Source organism: Aspergillus lentulus, assembly GCF_001445615.1.
Source record: "Aspergillus lentulus DNA, contig: Alt08, strain: IFM 54703, whole genome shotgun sequence".
NCBI lineage: Eukaryota > Fungi > Ascomycota > Eurotiomycetes > Eurotiales > Aspergillaceae > Aspergillus > Aspergillus lentulus.
In genome coordinates, this window is record NW_028322118.1 from 756,091 (window position 1) to 774,714 (window position 18,624).

General features: G+C 49.7%; 6 protein-coding genes across 6 annotated transcripts; 4 read left to right on the forward strand and 2 right to left on the reverse strand.

The window, feature by feature from the left end:
- Positions 1–330: 330 nt before the first annotated feature.
- ALT_3512 (ANP1/MMN9/VAN1 family protein) lies at positions 331–1,578 on the forward strand (the record flags this gene model as incomplete). The annotated part of the gene is made up of 3 exons (XM_033563727.2): positions 331–724; positions 780–1,099; positions 1,153–1,578. 3 exons carry the CDS (start codon positions 331–333, stop codon positions 1,576–1,578), a joined length of 1,140 nt encoding a protein of 379 aa, XP_033419618.2.
- Positions 1,579–2,354: 776 nt separating this feature from the next.
- On the forward strand, positions 2,355–3,724 carry ALT_3513 (putative sister chromatid cohesion protein Dcc1; the record flags this gene model as incomplete). The annotated part of the gene is made up of 4 exons (XM_033563726.1): positions 2,355–2,473; positions 2,528–3,258; positions 3,319–3,485; positions 3,557–3,724. 4 exons carry the CDS (start codon positions 2,355–2,357, stop codon positions 3,722–3,724), a joined length of 1,185 nt encoding a protein of 394 aa, XP_033419617.1.
- A 135-nt stretch (positions 3,725–3,859) lies between these two features.
- On the reverse strand, positions 3,860–5,032 carry ALT_3514 (GNAT family N-acetyltransferase; the record flags this gene model as incomplete). Its single annotated transcript, XM_033563725.2, has 1 exon — positions 3,860–5,032. The coding sequence occupies one exon, from the start codon at positions 5,030–5,032 to the stop codon at positions 3,860–3,862; it is 1,173 nt and encodes a 390-aa protein (XP_033419616.2).
- A 1,928-nt stretch (positions 5,033–6,960) lies between these two features.
- ALT_3515 (E3 ubiquitin-protein ligase) lies at positions 6,961–9,405 on the forward strand (the record flags this gene model as incomplete). Its single annotated transcript, XM_089599590.1, has 4 exons — positions 6,961–7,586; positions 7,653–7,921; positions 7,979–8,055; positions 8,119–9,405. The coding sequence occupies 4 exons, from the start codon at positions 6,961–6,963 to the stop codon at positions 9,403–9,405; spliced, it is 2,259 nt and encodes a 752-aa protein (XP_089455928.1).
- A 1,069-nt stretch (positions 9,406–10,474) lies between these two features.
- On the reverse strand, positions 10,475–11,308 carry ALT_3516 (putative mitotic spindle checkpoint protein (Mad2B); the record flags this gene model as incomplete). Its single annotated transcript, XM_033563723.1, has 1 exon — positions 10,475–11,308. The coding sequence occupies one exon, from the start codon at positions 11,306–11,308 to the stop codon at positions 10,475–10,477; it is 834 nt and encodes a 277-aa protein (XP_033419614.1).
- A 3,619-nt stretch (positions 11,309–14,927) lies between these two features.
- ALT_3517 (uncharacterized protein) lies at positions 14,928–18,171 on the forward strand (the record flags this gene model as incomplete). Its single annotated transcript, XM_033563722.2, has 3 exons — positions 14,928–15,746; positions 15,813–16,342; positions 16,401–18,171. The coding sequence occupies 3 exons, from the start codon at positions 14,928–14,930 to the stop codon at positions 18,169–18,171; spliced, it is 3,120 nt and encodes a 1,039-aa protein (XP_033419613.2).
- Positions 18,172–18,624: the final 453 nt, after the last annotated feature.

Sequence of the window (18,624 nt, forward strand, 5' to 3'; positions counted from 1 at the left end):
AGCGTTCTGAATTCGGGCTGATTTCTTGTCTGCATTGCTAGTTTTCAACCACGTCCGCAATCTGCCTTACGACGACGAAGACTGCTCATCCAGCGGCTATGTCTCATCGGTGGCATCTCTCTGCTAATACTCGTCCTCATCTTTCCTTCATGGCGCGCCGCCATTCTTCCTACCTTATCACTTGGACTTATACATTCCAGCGAAGATCTACAGCTACAGACTGTCCGATATTATGACCTGACCAAAGTACAAGGCACGGCGCAAGGATGGGAGAAAGGGGAGCGCGTACTCATGTTGACCCCTCTCCGAGATGCCTCGTCGCATCTGCCAATGTTCTTCTCACACCTCCGAAATCTCACCTACCCTCACAACCTCATTGATCTAGCGTTCCTGGTGTCGGACTCGAAGGATGATACGTTGGGAATGCTGACGCGTATGCTCGAGGAGGTCCAAAATGATCCTGATCCCAAGATGACGTTTGGAGAAATTTCGGTCATCCAAAAGGATTTTGGGCAGAAGGTGCAGCAGGATGTGGAAAGTAGACATGGATTTGCTGCACAGGCGGGACGGAGAAAACTGATGGCCCAGGCGAGGAATTGGCTGCTGAGTGCTACTCTACGTCCGACACACAGCTGGGTTTACTGGAGAGACGCCGATGTTGAGACTGCTCCTCGCACTATCCTGGAGGACTTGATGCGACATGACAAGGATGTCATTGTACCGAGTAAGTTGTACCGTCTCGATTCCTGCGATTTTCGATCTAATGGGCCTTGCAATAGATGTCTGGCGACCACTCCCTGACTGGTTGGGTGGGGAACAGCCCTATGACTTGAACTCATGGCAAGAGTCGGAGACGGCTTTGGCTCTGGCTGAAACATTGGACGAGGATGCAGTGATTGTAGAGGGATATGCGGAGTATGCTACTTGGCGGCCTCACCTTGCCTACCTTCGCGATCCGTTTGGAGACCCCGACATGGAGATGGAGCTGGATGGTGTCGGAGGTGTCAGTATCCTAGCCAAGGCAAAAGTGTTTCGCTCTGGAGTTCATTTTCCCGCTTTCAGTTTCGAGAAGCACGCTGAAACTGAAGCGTTTGGGAAAGTAGGTGTCGTCTTGATTTCTTGTGCAGTGCGCAAAATGCTAACTTTCACTAGATGGCTAAGCGCATGGGATTCTCGGTCATCGGTCTTCCTCACTACACGATCTGGCACCTTTACGAACCTAGTGTAGACGACCTTCGACACATGGAAGAAATGGAGCAGGAGCGGAAGGCTAGGGAGAGGGAAGAGAAGGAGCAAGCCGAACGAGCTGAGCGCATGAAGGCCCTCTTCATGGAACCCGGGCCGCAATGGGAGATCGACAAAGCCTTCGTGCAGGATTCAATTCAAGCTGAGAATCAGCAGGCAGGCCAGACCAAGGCCGACGGAGTGACAGGGGCAGCAGAGGTTAAAGACGTGCAGGGTTCTGCAAGTCCCCCTGTCGCTGCTTCACCAAAGCCAAGTGTCAATGCCGCGCCAGTCGTGCGAGGAAGCCCCGGGGAGGCAGAGCGGAGCGTCTTAAAGGCTTCCGACCTTGATTGATCTGTATTGATCTTGCGCATCCTGGAGCCATTCGAGCTATTCTCCCGCCAAACCCTTTCTTTCCATGACCATCTTCCGGGCCTCCGGCACAGCTTCCCCCGAATCTTTATCATCTTTATCGTCATCTTCACTGGACAGCCTGTTGCCTGCTTTTTCCTGATGATCATGGGGCCTGTCCTATGATACTTACTGGATACCAACATCATGCTTCCTCCTTATATTTGTTTCGGATGCATCAATCGCTGTACTGGTTACAGTGTGGTTTTCTTCCCTGCCTCTGGCTGGGCTGTTCTACGGCGCGGCGCTTTTGTAAATCTACATAGACAGTTTTCTTTTTGCTTCATTCAGACATGTCTTACTCCATCATATAGTCCAAGTTCGCGAGCTCGTGTGATTCAATTAGTATGTTGGTTGCTTTCGAATACAAGAACAATCAGCGAAGAGAGTTTACAACTATCGAACATAAATCACTATCTACCAGGTAGGAAAATCCGGGGAGCAATACAGGACTTCATATTCCCATACCAAAGTTGCTCTGGAATCGAAGTACGGAGTAGATCTGGTCCCTCATTAAGCAATGGTCTGTGCGCCCATCGTTATCGCGGACATGGCGCGTACCGCGTTCAGGAACTTTTTGAATCCTGCTGTACAGCGTACCTCGATAGTTACACCTATGAGAACCACACATTACGAACTTCTTAACTGACAAGTAACTATCTTATCCGAAGCGACAGGCAGAGCTTCGAAGCGGCAGCGGCAATAAAACACCAACCACCATGTCTACCCAAGCCGCCCGAAGCATCCTCTTCACGCACACATCCCCCCAGCAAGGATTCAGATTACTCGAGCTACCCTCAGAACTAGCGGAGCTCCTCTCTTCAAACGAAGCACCAACGTATTTACACTTCATCACTCCAATAGTGCGAGAACCTGCCTAACGCATGACTAGTCTCGAGCTCAAATCCCCGTCGACATCACACCTGCCGAACTCAAGCACAGACTCCGAGAATCACGACTATGTCAATCTATGCACCCCGAACCGAACCTACCGTATCCGTCAAGTCCAATCCTCGAACCCGATCCATATCCTCCAACCGAGCGATGGCGGTGCCCAACGAGGCGACATCACAATGGTCGGCGCGGACGACGAGATGAACCTCGTGGAGACGGTCACCACAATCGCAAAGTGCGGGTCCACGCTGGAACTGCATACTCCGGCGGAAGGGTTCTCGGCGGTTTCGTTCCTCGAGAGAATGCTGGCGGTGCACGACGGGGATGAAGGGAGTGAAGCTGTGGGCTTCGATCTAGAGCCGGCTGAGAAGGATGGTGTCATACGTCGGGTTTTTGACGATGTCCCTGTTTCGCGGGCGCAGTGTGAAGCCGGGTGGATCGAGATCTGTGCCTTTGTGCTGGGTCGGGCGAGAAAGGGTGAGGATGCCGCGCGTTGCTGTCGGCGGCCTTCTGCGAGAGCCAAGATGGAGGTGTGGAAGAGGGTTCTCGAAGGCGCCGTGCTGCAGGGTATTCATCTCGATCAGCAGTTTCTTGTGTCGGATCTGTGGAAGTCAGTGCTGGATGATGGGGATGAGGAGCCGTTTCCGCGGGCGCTGTTCGAGGCTGTTGTCAGGAGAGTTTGCGAAGCAGATGGTCAGGCTCAAGGGCTTGTTGACGGGGACATGAAGTGTGAGTTCCTGCCATGAAAACTTGGAAAACGGTCGATGTCTGACGGCGATACTCGCGCAGGGGCTAGCATCGACAAAGCCAGGTGCACACGATGGGTCGGCGAGACGTATCTGGAGGCTATGGCGCCTGCTCAGGATTCGGCAATTGGGCGAAGCGAGTTCCTCGATGCTTGGAAGGACCATCTTCCTGATTCATGGCGGGATGAAGTAGCATTGTCTAAACTGACGGTATGTGTCCGGTTGTAGTCAGCCAGTTATCTTTGTTTTGAGGCTGATTACAGAGTACTGATTTCCTACAGGAGAACTCCTACAGGTATCCAGACCAAACAACAATCTACTTCGTCAACAACATCGACAGACATAAGATCAAGAAGAATATCTCGACAGATGCCAATACTGCCGCGGCAGCCAAAAAGTCACGAAACTGGCATGAACTGTTCAGAAACCAAAAACGACAGAAGAATTGAAGACAAATTCTATGTTCCATTGATCTCTCGTGGTCTTGTCAGGCTGTATCAGGCTCTATCTCTAGCGGACTCTTCACGAAGAAAACGATGACCACCCGGAACGGAAACATGAAAGGTAGTAGAAGCCAACATCTTTCAGCACCAGGCATACTTCTCGGTCCAGAGCCATTCGACCTCTTCGCCTAGGCCTTGCGCGGCGCCTGTCCACCTCAAGCTGGCGATGCTGCTTTTCTCTCGGTGAATCAGCTCTGATGGGGAATCTAGCATGGCAACTGCCTTCTGCAACAGCGGAGTTGGATTCCAGACATCGACCTTTGCCATATCCCATTCGTGAGCCTCGAGTTGGGCCCTCCTCAGGATAGCAGCCATGGCCTTTGCTGTCGCTTCAGTCTCTTCCGGCGTGGTTGGTTCATCATACACCCATCGCAAAATGAACAAAGTGTTGTCCTGGGGTGTCTCGCCAAAATTTCTGTTCCATGCACAGTACACTTTTGCCTTGTCCTCACCAGCGCCCTTGATTAGCGGCGGCGCTCGGTCGCCATGAAGCTTCTCTGCATAGAACTCTTCCCTCGCCCAGTGCCAAACGAAATGGTCAAAGTCAGGAAGAATTGCTACGTGGGCGATGGGGGTCTTCTCCGAGGCAGCACGCAGGGATTCCCGTTCTTTCTGTAAGACTCGATCGCTACACATGCATTTGCGAACGTCATCGGCAACCAAGGTTCTCGCCTTTGGTAGATTGGCCCGTGAGGACCGGTCATATTCTTCCCTGGAGATAGGTGGAAGAGAGATGTGCGAAGAAGGAAACGGCTTCCACCCAAATTGCGCATAAAAGTTCTTTCCGATATCCGAAAACAGCACGCTGAAGAGTGATCTACTTCTGGGCTCGTTTTCCATTTCCCACGTCTCCAGCTTCGCGCACAATTCCTGCATCATTCTCTTGGCGTAACCTTTGCCTCTGTGTTCAGGTCGACAATAGACGCTCCCGACTCCATGGGTAGCAACATCTTCCACCTTGCCGTGGTGAGCCAGCAAAGCCTTCTTCTTGTATGTCTCACAAGAACTCAAGATCGTCCGCTGGCCTTCTGGCTCCCTACGGTCAACCAAAAGCCAACAGGTCAAGCCATCCTTAACCAATCGCTGCTGATACAAATGGTTCTCTCTTGCGATGTACGTCTCGACGTCTAAACGGCCCCTCCACGCTGCACTGTTGAGCCTGATGGACTTGATCCGTTCCTCTGGTGTGGCTGGGACCAGAACCAACTCAGGCGAATCTCCTGGCGGCAACTCCGTGGGGTTAGCGGCAATCATTGTGTCAGAAGGCGATTAATTGAAAAGACTCAAGTGTTTTCGAGCCGGTACCGAACTGGAAACTATCAATTCTTTGAGTAATGACTCATCCAGTCCGTTATCGTAAGGCGATGCACTAGTTACTGATAAGATAGACGACCAGACGCGGTTGAAATAGTTTGGAAGACAATGCCAGCGAGGGCGAAATCTACGCACCGGGCCGGTCTGGGGGTGATATAATGAGCGGCCATTGTCCTACATTCCCATGGATGTTGTTTCCATTTGTCATGATTCCGATGGCAAGCGATGGCAAGCGATAAGCACTCTAGTTGGAGGCTGTACCTGCCTGTCCTGGTCATGACGTATGGGGCCTTTGGAGCGGAACGGAGGAAATGCGGAGAGGATTCTCCATAACCCCCTACCTACTCGGACTCCGTAGTATGTACCAGAGTCATTCAGGACAATCAATGTAGCCTATAGGTTAGGGCACAGGGTAGAACTGGGTCTGATGACCAGCGCTAGTTCGTCTTTGTCCTAGTCACACGCCCTTCACCATGAAACATACACAGCCTATTATCAGGTATCGTCCAACTTCTCATGAAGCAGAAATACCATTTAGAATTCTGCTTGCTGGCATTCTTTCGAACTGTCAGAGTCTTCAAATGACATAACAATGAAGAATGTCGTCGAGGACCGAACCCCAAGGGACTCGCAAGGGAGCTGTTAATGACGACACTATTCCTAATCGGACTAGCTTCCCTGGGAGCTCGAACCATGGTCAAGGCCCCGCTAGACCTCATTGGGAAAAGCAGATAAGCTCCCGACCAGAACACGAATCTAGCTTCAAGCCCTGGATCCGTTCGATAGATACTTAAACGCTTGTATTGCAAAGGATGTGAAACTTTTGGCATTGGTGATCCTGATCTCTACCAGAGAAGAGCCTTTTCGTTCATAGTTCCATCATGGCCCGTGTCTCACCCAGGATTAGAACAACTGACAGGCGGTCTCCATACTGCCGCATTGAATCACGTGGGGCGGGCTGTCTTACTTTTGGAGGAGTTGTTCGTGCCTTAAAAGATAGACGCCCTTTCGTGTGAAGTCTCATATTGACAGCACTGGGCTATCCGCCTTGTCTGAGTTATTCAGAGGATCTTCGTGGGGGCTTGTACGTGATGCAGCAGTCAAGTCCATTTCTCCTCGAGCATTCGCCCCACCAGCGATTTTGTTTGCCCCAGGCTTGATTATATCCTCAGTATCGAATCGAAGCGCTTCATTCGATGTTACAGGGCAACAGCAAAATCCTAGCTTAGAAATTTTGGCGACAAACAGTTGCATCAACCTGAAGAATATTGAGTCTCCGTCTTGATGTTAAATGATGATCTCTTGAACCCGAACTTCTAACACAGTAGGTGCTGGCTTTCCTTGGTGCCTCAGGATCATCATCTCTCCAATATCACCATTGATAGAAAGTCCAATTGCTATTTTCGACTTGTGGCATCTAATCTCTTCTATCTCCATATTCTTTCGTATAGATCACTGTTATTGTCATTCAAGCTTGAATAATCACTAGTTTGCAGGACCACCCAATTTCGTGGAGGTCGATATATTCACTTCAGCGTCCTCATGTCTACCAGCCTCCATCATAGGCCTCATGAAACCCGGGAAAACCAGCTCACATCTGTTGTTGACGTCTTTCTTCCAGCTTTCAGACCACCCCCCATCTTTATTGGAAAACTTCCAGTGTTCATGCCCTCCTCTCTCTCTCTCTCCATCTCCCTCCGTACACTCGCTTCGACAGAAGATCTCTTCCCAATCACCTTTCCTACTTTCATTTCACGCTTTCACGTTTCTTTTTAAGCACAATCTTCACGTACTTGCAAAGTAGAAAACTTACTCTTATCTATCTTCCAGCTGTATTGTTTAAACATTGCCTCTCTCGTTGAGCCAAGATGGCCCAGGTCTCCATGGGCTCGGTTGCCGCAGAGGCTGCAGACAACTATGCCCTCGACCATGACATTCAAAGCAAATCAGGCTTGGAAGATCTTGACGAAGATTCCTCCTGGGACTCCGATGTACAGAACTATGGCTGGGACTCTGACTGGTCGGGCGAGGACGCCACTCCTACTAGACCTGCGAAGAGGATAGCTGTCAATCGTGATAAGAACGCCGACTTCGTTGACTTGACTGACGAGCCATCCCTGCCGGTACCAGGTACTACGTCAACTCCAACAACAGCTGCGCCTGTCACACTCATGGCGGCCGCTCCCTGTCAATACTCTCATGATACAGCCGCATTGTCGGTACAGATTATGGAACTTTTCCCAGATATCTGCCACGAATATCTGAAAGGACTTCTGTCTCGCTATGCGGGCAACATGTCTCGCGCTGAAGCGAATGTGACCTCTGAAAAAGTGGTGACCACCAAGGAGATAGTGGTCGAGGCAATCTTGGCCCACCCGTCATATCCCAAGCGCAAACAGCTGAAGAGAAAGAGAGAAGAGACCAAAGACGACGATAAAGATAAGAAATGGACATCTATAAGCCACGACGGGGAGCTTTGGTATCAGGAAGCCGCGTAAGCATTCACCTGTGACGTCGTCGACGTATGAGACCTGTTCCAAAGCTTACAACGCTGCTCTAGGACGTACTTACTCGGAGACATGTTCCCCTTTGTACCAGATTCTTACATCCGCCAGATACTCAGAGAGAAAAAGAATCTGTTTTCAGCTTGCCAAGCTCTGTCAACTGCAGAAAATGCGCCTGCACCTACTCGGCGGCCTTACGACAAATTGAAACGGGCAAGAGTCCGCAGACATAGAGATATACGCTTGGACATATACAATCATCCGGTCTATGGAGAGTTACAGATGGAAGCGAAAGATGCCAAGCTAAAGCTTGCCAAGGATGCTGGTAAGCTTTTCTGTCAATGTCAGCATGAGATTCGCTTTTGCTGACCAGTGCATACAGAGCTCATTCACGATCAGAAAAGGCAAGAAGAGGCCGAGAGAAGGAACCAAAAGCAGCACGCCCGAGCCGGAACTCTGGTAGAGTGCCAATGCTGCTATTCTGATGTTCCTCCAAACAGAGCCATAACATGCGAAGGACAGAATGTTCATTTCTTCTGCTTCTCCTGCATCCGCAAGTCTGCAGAGACACAGATTGGCCTCATGAAGTACCAGCTTCAGTGCTTTGACACTAGCGGTTGTCAGGCTGGCTTTCCGCGCTCCGACATAAAGGATGTGCTTGGATTTTCGATGATGGCAAAATTGGATGCTCTCCAACAGCAAGACGAGATCTCTCGTGCCAGCATCGAAGGGCTGGAAAGCTGCCCATTTTGCGAATTCAAGGCCATCTGCCCACCAGTTGAAGAAGATCGGGAGTTCCGTTGCTGCAACCCTTCCTGTGAAGTGGTCAGCTGCCGGTTGTGCAAGGATGTCACCCACGTACCCAAGACGTGTGAAGAAGCGAAAAAAGATAGGGGCGTCTCTGAGCGCCACCTGGTCGAAGAAGCCATGAGTGAGGCTCTGATTCGCAACTGTCCTCGATGCAAAATCAAAATCGTCAAGGAGTTCGGTTGCAACAAAATGACATGCCCGAGTTGCAGGTGCTGCATGTGTTATTTGTGTAAGAAAGACATTACACGCGAACAATATGCTCATTTCGGCTATGGCCCCAACGCTTGTACCGTCGAGGATGATCCCACGCGTGGCCAGATAGAGGTCGAACAAGCACAGAAGAAGACAATCGAGGAAATTCGGGCAGAGAATCCCGGCCTCACCAGTGAGGAACTGCAGGTGAAACTTCCGGAGGCGAATAACACAAATCAGAGAAGGGATCGCGCGAGGGCTCCTTACCACTTCCATCGAGACCCGGCCTTCAATGTTATTATGCAAGCTCAGCGCCAAGCTCGACTCGATGCAAATCAACAGCGTGCCTTGGAGCGAGAGCAACGGAATCCCTTCGCGCAGGCCATCGACGAATTCCAGGGATTCTTGGATGCTACACAGTTTCCTGCGTTTGGACATCATGACTTGCCGAATGCGATTAATAATCCACCTCCGGCCGGCCAACCTCATCATCTTAACGCTCCCGGTGAGCGTCGTGCTCCTGCAGGAGCAGGTTTGGCAGCCAACATACTTGGTGCTGGACAACCGGCCGGAACTGGCCTGCGAAATGATCCTTTCCTCGTCGACGATCCCGTGCGGATGAATCAGAATCAGCCCGCTGGATACGCCCCCTATGATCAATACTTTCCAGCTCCGATGCTTGCGCCTGCTCAGCGAGGCATCATGCCTCCTGTTCCGCATCACCTGAACGCAGGCCCATACGGCAACCAATACATTGGACAGCAGCCACTACCTGCTTACAGAAATGACTTCTACCCTTTTTTCTGAGTATGCCTCCGCCTCCAAGCAGTCTCTTCTCTCGGAAATGGTTGGCCTAGTCGCCCTTTTTTCGAGAGAAATCCAGATTCAACAAAAACGATCCTGGAGACTCGCTGGTGACGACAAGCGCCTATGCGTTCACGGCTCAACTCCCCACTGGGTTTGTGTGTCTCCTACCCTTCTGTTCTAGAATCCGTACGCTTCATTTCCTACACAGCTTGTGCTTTTTCAATCGACTCGCCTTAAAAACTGTTCTATACCCCGTATGTACTTGCTATCCGTCTACTTTCTCCAGCTACACGGTGTTTCCCCCCGTCTTATTATGTTCTTAGCTACTACCTCCAAGCGCAGCGATCTGATCAATATCCACTGGCTCATACAGCTTTGTTCCCCCAGTCGATGGAAGCCAGCGTACTTTCATCTTTACCACTTGATGAACTCAGTCGTGTAGAGTCAAACAATAGTATCAGTGCAGGTAACTACGCTACCCGAAGACTCGTAGACTAACCCGTCCGTAGACCTGCACTTTGTTGACGGTATATCTTGGCGGCGTTGCGATCGACTTTTTACTATTTTGCGTGATATTTGTATTGTCTATCATCATCTGATAAGTCAACTCCACGCAAGAGATGAGAGAAGTACAGAAAGAAAATGGTATGGAAGGTTGAGACAATGATAGAAAGGAAAAGGAAAAACGTGATCAAAGAGGGAAAATGATGTGAGAAAAAGAGAGTCAAAAGATGACAGCGAGAGACGGGCGAAAAAATGAGGAAAGATAATGAGAAATGGGAGAGCACAGTAGAGAATGAGAGATTTGAGCTGTTCTATGTAAATGCCATGCGAGTCCCAGAAATCGTCCGCGCCCCATTTATGTATTTGCGCCACTCTTTTCAGACGACAGATATTTGCTCCTCATCCATCATGTATGTTCGATCATTGGTCACCGCTAATTCAAGAATGAAATGAAAAGGAAAGAGACAAGAAAAGGATCACAGATGGAGAACAGTAAGCGCATTAAGGAGAGAGACAGAACCCTAGCAGACTGGCGATCAAAGCATCAAGAGACAGGCAATACAATTCATGGAGGATGTTCGGAATCCACTGGTTCATTAAACTTCTGTCGCGCCTCTTCCACCCATAGTTCCAAGCGAAGCTCGCCAGCTTCTACGCGTCGTACGGGTACCGTTTTGGCCCGACCATTCGACACTTTGGGGGGAGGTTGATGCAGGTCGCCATTTTTCGATTTGGAAACGGAGTAGGGAGCAGTACACGACCTCAGGTGAATCTTCCCGGGTTCGGCGACAATCCAGGTCTGTTCTTCCTTTGTGGTGCCTGCCGGAGGTAATGCATCCTCCCGAACTTCGATACAGACGGTAAAGCTGAACTCGTCATCTCGAGGCAACGGGGTCAACCGGGCGCAAGCAGAGGCCAGTCTCGCGAGACAAGCACGGAACTGCGCTTCAAGGTCGACAGTTGTCGGAGCGGAACCCCGATCGGGAACGGGGACACCTGGCTTGGATGAATCTTCTTTTCTGTCTTCAAATGTTGTGTTGACATCTCCGGCGGAAACACGGGGGAACCCCGACAGATCAAAGGCATATCGTTCGAGGGGCTGATTTGTGCGGAGAGATGAAATGATGATACTGACAGCGGTGATAGTGCCTTTTAAGATCTCCGTCCCGACCGCGATTGACGCATCATTGATGTAGTCACACACCTTTGGGTGACGGGATTGTCGCACTGGGTAGTTGTAGGCCCGGACCGGTAAAAATGTGGCTCGCGGATAGACCGACCGAAGAAAGAGGATTTGGTGGATTGACACGGTGAGAAAGTTTGTGAAGGATGCCGCCAACGCAGATTGATTGTTTGGCATCGACATGGGCACTGTGACCGGAGCGGAGAAGGTGGTCATGGTGGTGGTCGTAGTACTGCTCTCACTGGCTATCGGCATTGCCGTCGAAAGCTCTGGTATCGTCGTTTCCACGGGAAATATGAAGTTGACGGTATCTCGATTCTGAGTGTTGTTCCACCCTGAAGCTAATCATCGCTCTGCCTTGTGTCCAGACAATGTGTCAACCACTATTTCTCTCGCCAAATCATGGGAGATGACGTGTAGATCTGCCGAGTTTGAGTTGTCGCGACAGAGGACGGGCGGGGGTGATGTGATATCGAGCAGGAAAGAACAGCAAATAGAACTGAGATATGAACACAGAAAAAGCAAGACAGTCTATAATAGAATACAAACTTTTGAGAGAAAACAAAGGAGAAGAGAATCAACGTGTTGTATGATATTGAGAGTGTTGAGGAGGGGATGGAGGCGGGGAGGGGGAGGAGGGGGGCTTGGTGGTGGTGGTTGGTGGTTAGGTTAAGTCTGAAGGTAAAGATTGGGAAGCAGAGAACATGGATGACGGAGGAGGAGCAGGTGAGGAGTTAAGAAAATGAACATGAGTAAGTAGTAAGTAATTGTAACAAGAAGAAGAGGTCTTTTTTAGTCTGTAATTTAGTGGGCAGAAAGATATGGATGACATGGAGGGGAGGGGCGGGAATAGTACGGAACCTGAACAAGGTACAGAGTACGAATTAGGTATTTCACGGGGGTGATTGATACTTACATACAGACAACAAGTTTCGAAGACAAGGGACATGCAAAGAAATCTCAAAACATTGGCATGTACTAATGGACTCGTTGATATCGTGATAGTCGAATGGAAAGGGTCGAAAGATATCAATCAAATAGAAAATGATTATGACCACACAAGGGGGGGGGGAAATAAGGAAATCGAAGAGATATAAGTAGTGGTTTGATGATAATGAGAGTATTCAAAAAAGCGTTTCTGTCTTGTTTCGCTTCGTTTTAAGGTACGGGCATGCCTCTTTTTGTAGTTCCTGGTTTTTTTGCTGTTGTTTCCAGGTTCAGTTTACCCTGTATCCCCACTAGTTCTTGCTTGCTGAAAAACTTCAAAAGATACTTGGAAGAGAGTATTAATGCACAGATTGAACATGGGCTTTCTAGAAAGGGCAAACAAGGGGTCCTCTTGTACCCGTTTGAATGTGGATAGATCCCGTTAGGTGGATGACTTAAGAGAGACCCTTTATGCGATGGAGGAGAGAAGGAGGGAGAGTATGTGGGCTGCTGCTCACAGGGATGTGTCGGAATTAAAATCAATCTGAGCAGCTCAGACCCAATATTAATGCAAGCTTATATGCGCCACACAAGTGAGAGTGGTAAAAGAAGAAGGCGAGGCGAGAAATCAAGTCAACAGAAAAGACGGAAAAAAGTGTTAGGCAAACATTCTGGAGGGGAAAAGGTGCGGGAGGTCAACTACCCCAAGCAATCACGTGGTTGCGTCATGGGTGTGGGTGCCGTGCAGAACAGCTTGAACAGGAGTCACAACTCCGTACTCTGTACGCACTCGACTATATGGGCAGAAAGTAACTGAGGACATATGACTCAAGCTGACAGAAGAAAGTAAGTGTTGCTCCTGACCCAAACCTTACTGTCCCAAGGAAAGGTCGACAGGGAACCATTCCGTCCATATGGTCAACAACAGACTTGGCTTATCTTCAAGCGTGACGATTATTATTATTGCATATTGTGCATTAGCACTTGTACATAGTATATTGAGGTCAGCATTGAAGACACTATCCATGATCCGTCCTGTGCTGCTCTCAAAGTCCTCATCTCAAAAACTCTTTCGTTCTCCACCAGAATCAAGTATCGGCTGGCTCAACCGCTCAAAACGCTCTGGTTGGTACACAGTATGGCCTCCATGGCGACTTATGGCCGATCATCTCTGTTAAAGAAAAGCGAAAAGATCAGGGCATTAGTAATCGCGCAGTAGTAACATCACGAGATTCAAAAGTTGGAATGAATGACAGGAGAGGGACAAGAACTTTTGAAATGAGATGTCATCACCGCTTCCTAGGCGCAGTTGATATTCAACTGCATCCTATTGTTCTGACTGCTCATCGCTGTATACGAAGATCGAATTCTTCGAGCTGCTTTATTTGAGGTTCACAACAGCAAGTGCATCGACAGGGGTCCTGTCATTAATATCCTCCTACGTCATGGCATGTATGTATGATGTTGCTTAAATTCTTTAGCTCTCTTTTCTTTGGTTCGTCAGCCTCTGATCCTAGCACTGTGGCGGCGACGGATGAAAAAAGTACTAATGGCTAATCTTTTCCGCGTCATTTGGGTGTTCTTTGGCTGGCCAAGGATGGATACCTACTCTCTGCTCGGGTAAGATTGGGCATTGTTCTATGGCGATCTGTGCAGTACCTGACACTACTTACTGTAAGATCAGTATTTGTACTGTTGTACATTACGCCTTTCTACCTCGGGCTGTCTATTCTATCCTCAGAATGTGCTGTCCCGTACATTTGATGATTCCAATGGTTTAAGCTTATTTACGTTATTCTCCATCTCCTGTGTCTGAGTCTCTTTGTTACGGCTTCGTCTGCCTTTTGCCGCCTCTCTGGTGCCCTGATAGATGTGTAAGAAGTGCGATTGTCTCCACATAGAACAATTCACCGCACCTACGGCAGTAGATAACTGGATCAATCTGCCAAGGGCTCCACTAATGATCAGCGTCTCCACTTCCAGGACTCTCTGTGTTGTGCTGATAATATTATTATTTTCATTTTTGTTTTCTGCTTTTTCCATTGCAGTAGTTTCAATAATATCTTCCTCATCAAGTTCCACAGCACTCTGCTGTCGATGAGTATCCCAGTACATAAGGGATATGCATAATACTCCCTGTCACAGGCTTGCTAACTCAAGTCGGTAAGTTATTACTCTGTGTAAGTGTTTTAGCTCCTAAGTAATGACCTCCTCCGTTGAAATATATGTGTTGGCATATTGCTAAGGTACTGGGGACAACGGTATGTATGGAGTTAAGATACATACCACTTGGCGGGAAAAGGAAATAAGGCAAGTAGTACGAGTACCTAGTAGTAACTCTTCGGTCCACAGTAGATCCTTCTCCACAACAGATTACAGGTAATAGAATGAAATGGCAGAAATGTACTTCTCTACTTCCGACTCTTGGACTGCAGCAAGGACACAGGAGATCATTCTTAAAGTATGTACAGAGTAGGCGCCTTATAAAATACAAAGGACCAGCTACTTAAAAGACTACTTTCTACCCGAAGTAGAGAACAAAAAGACTGTGATGTCGGAGAGTTGAGAGTTGCCATTGTCAATCTCCATTGTGCATTACAGTGGTGTATGCAGCCATCTAAATTTCAATGATTTGCAGTTACCTTAATAGTCGTTATATTGATTGAATTACTCACCGCCTCCCCTTTTTGCGTTATGTGCTTCCACCGTCTTCTGCCCCTCCTACGCGACAGAAATAATAATCACTCGCGTCGTATCAACTAATACCTTCAACCGCAGGTCAATTGCAGGCGCCATTGATCAGCAGGCGTTTCCTCTGTAGGTAGCTGCTCTGGGGCCCTGGCTTCAACTGTGGAACATCTACCATTCTCTTCCGGCAGCCTGCACTACCCCTCAAACTCCATCCATCATGGAGCAACAGCTCTTGACACTGCTCGCAGACACACAGTCGCCAGCGGCCGATACCAGAAAGGCCGCTGAGCTTCAGCTTCTTCGCCTCTATTCCAATGAGCAGTTCCCCCTCTCTCTCGCCGCCATAGCCTCTCACGATTCCGTTCCTACCAACCTTCGCCAGTCCTCCCTGTCCGTCCTGCGTACCTTCATTACGGCCGCTTGGTCGCCGAATCTAGACGAATTCAAGGGTCAGGTCCTGATCAATGACACCAACAAGGCTCAGCTCCGACGTGTTCTGTTGGAACTAGCCACCACCGCGGATGTGCAAGAGCGGAAGGTCAAATCGTCTGCCAGCTATGCGGTCAGCAAGATCGCCAGCGCCGATTTCCCTGATGAATGGCCAGAGCTTCTCCCGTCGCTGCTTCAGGTCATCAACGATGCTAATAGCAGTGCGGGTGCATTGCACGGCGCGTTGAAGGTTTTGTTGGACCTTGTCGACACCGGTTTTAGTGAGGAGCAGTTCTTTGGTGTTGCCCGCGACCTCGTTACCACTCTCTTCAACATTGCGACTAGTGAGTCAAGAAAGCCGATGCTGAGAGCATTGGCTGTTGCCGTTTTCCGCTCTTGCTTCGATACCCTGGAGATGGTGCTTGAGCAGCACAAGGTGGCAGTCAAACAGTTTATGGATGAGGTGCTGAGCGGCTGGTCCCCATTCTTCATTGAGACTCTGAAGGCTCCCTTGCCACAGGCCCCCAGTGAGCAAGAGGAGTCCAAAGAGGGTGAGGTCCCTTCTCAATGGAGGGGTATAATTGGACTGAAATTGCAGGTAGTCAAGGTAGGCTGTCTCAATGACTTAGAAACATCTTCAACTCGTACTGACGCCATAATTCTTAACTGTTAGACTCTTATGAAGATTCGAATGGTCTTTCCCGGCCTCATGACAGCTCAAAGCCCGGTCTACTTCTCGACTGTCTGGACAGAGCTTTCCAACATTCAGTCTGCTTACCACGAGTTCTATATTCATGATGAACGACAGGGCCGCTTAGAAGATGTTGACGGACTCCCTTACACGCTGGACTTCCTTGTGCTGGAAGAGCTTGATCTGATCCAAGCCCTTCTAAAGGCACCACCAGTCAAAGCTGAACTCCAGCAGCAGTTGCAGAACGCTGGTCAGGCTGCAGCAACCGCCAGTTGGCTTCCAGAAATCTTGAAGCTCGCCAGTTCATACGCCCAGATTACGACTGAAGAGGAAGGCCTGTGGGACATTGATGTGAATCTCTTTCTCTCGGAAGAGACCTCTGTCACTGCGAATTACACCCCCCGAACGTGCAGTGGAGACTTGGTCATCAAACTGGGAGAATGGCTCAAGGTCACGACTGTTGAAGGTCTCCTCGCCTACATGAACAATCTTTTTGCCGACTCAACATCGACGTATGTATTGCAGTCACTTTTACTACGAAGCTTGAAATAGCTAACATAGCTCTGGCAGATGGAAATCTCGTGAATCGGCTTTGTTCATTCTCAACCAGTTGCTGCGAGACTTCAACGAAGTCTCGCAACAGGTATCGTCCGACTTGGCGAGTGGCTTCCACAATTTCGTTACGCTCGCTATCCAGCAAGAAGAGGAATTTCTGCGAGCTCGTGGTTACCTTGTGGCAGGTGTCTTGGCTCAAGTTGCGAGCGACGCGTTCCAGCCTACCGCCATCTCATACTTTGAAGCGACCCTCAAGGCGATCGCTGAAGACCCCTCGGAAGTGGTCAAGGTATCCTGCATTCGGGCCCTGCAAGATCTCATGGCTTCTCTTCCTGCAAGCACTACAGTCCCACTTCAGGTTCCCGTTATCAATGCCCTGTCGGAGTTCATCGCCGCGCACGACCTTCAGGAGCCATCTGAGAGCGACGACCTTAAGGTCACGTTAGCGGAGACGATCCGCGATACTATCATGGTTAATCCAAGTGTGGTCTTGTCATCAGTTGCCATTGATGTCCTGTTCAATATAGCCAGCAATGGGGCTACAAATTTCCAGCTAACAATGATCGTTACCGAGGCATTCGAGGATATCGTACAGTCTATCTCCGAACAGGGAGCTGACGCTTTCATCCGTCTTTGTGAAAAAGTGCTCCCTTCGCTCATGGGCGCGATTGACGTGGGAAACCTCACTCAGGAGAATGCTCTCACGAACTTTGCGGCCGATCTCCTGCGCGCGTTGACGGAAGGAGCCCTCCAGCCTCTACCTGCCGGATTTGTAGAGACTGTCATGCCCAAGCTTAACAGGTTGCTGTTGGACTCTTACGATGCTGAGCTAATTCGCCCTGCCACGGAAACGGTTCGGCACATTCTTTCACATGACTTTGATCAGTTCGTGGCCTGGCGCGATCCTCAGACTGGCAAGGAAGCGGTTGAAGTTGCGCTGATAATCATTGATCGGTTGCTGGGCCCGTCGGTCGACGATAACGCCGCAACTGAGGTGGGACAGCTGGCAGCCGAGCTGGTCGAAAGAGCTGGAGCTGAGAGGCTTGGACCTTATCTGCCACAGCTGCTCCGGGCTGTAGCTCAGCGTCTTGCCACAGCTCAACAGGCACAATTTATTCAGAGTTTGATCCTTGTGTTCGCGCGACTGACTCTGATAAACGCTCGTGAGGTGGTTGACTTCCTGGCGCAAGTCGATATTAATGGTCAGAGCGGACTGCCAATTGTTTTGAGCAAATGGCTCGAGAACTCGGTCAACTTCGCTGGATACGACGAGATTAAGCAGAATATCATTGCTCTGGCTACACTGTACAACCTCGAGGACGCCCGCCTGGCTCAAGTGCAAGTCAAAGGTGACCTCATCATTCAGGACACGGGTCGCATCAAGACTCGGTCGCAGACCCGCAACAACCCAGACCGCTACACGACGGTGCCGGCTCCGTTGAAAATTATCAAAGTTCTCGTCGAAGAGCTGGCCGCTGCGTCCGGCAGCAAGGAGATTGATGCAGCTACCGCGGCCGCTCTAGAGGAAGAGGATAGCGACGACGATGGTGAATGGGAAGACATTCCCAGCAATACACTAGATCTCAGTCTGGGTGTCACCAAGCAAGAGCTCATGGCCTTTGGCGAAGGTGGCTCTGAAGGAGTGTTCGGTGTGCGCAAGCGGGATGACGAGACTCAGGCATTCTTGCTAGACTTCTTCCACAATGCGTCCACTAAGCCCGGGTTCGAACAACTGTTCGCCGTGCTAACTCCCGACGAACAGGAGAAACTCCGCAGCTTGGGCTGATTGGATGTCATTTCCTTTTACCTTGATCTATTCCTTTATTCCCACATAATACGGTCAAGATTCTCGAGGACTCCTTGGCCAGACTTGACGACGTTATGTATGTAGCTGCTACTGAAGAGACCGTAGCACGGCCAAAAAGCGCCGACTTTCGTCCGGTTATCATAAATCCATTGCAATACATGTATGCATTAAATAACCATTTTGGCACTCGCACTTTGCGTCCGAGGAGGAGTTTTTGTTCCTTCTGGCAGTAGGGCGCCGAGATGCATGGCGTACAAGCAGCGAGGGGACCAGTGACCGTGGCAGTGGTACTGTATGGCTGCTCAGTGCTGACAGCACAACGGGCAAGAAGCAGTAGCCACTAGGCATCTGCATGCAAGTACTTTTGTTGTTTTTGTTTTGTTTTAGTTTGGCTTGGCGCAGGATTAGTATACTTTGCATTCTCAGCGTCGC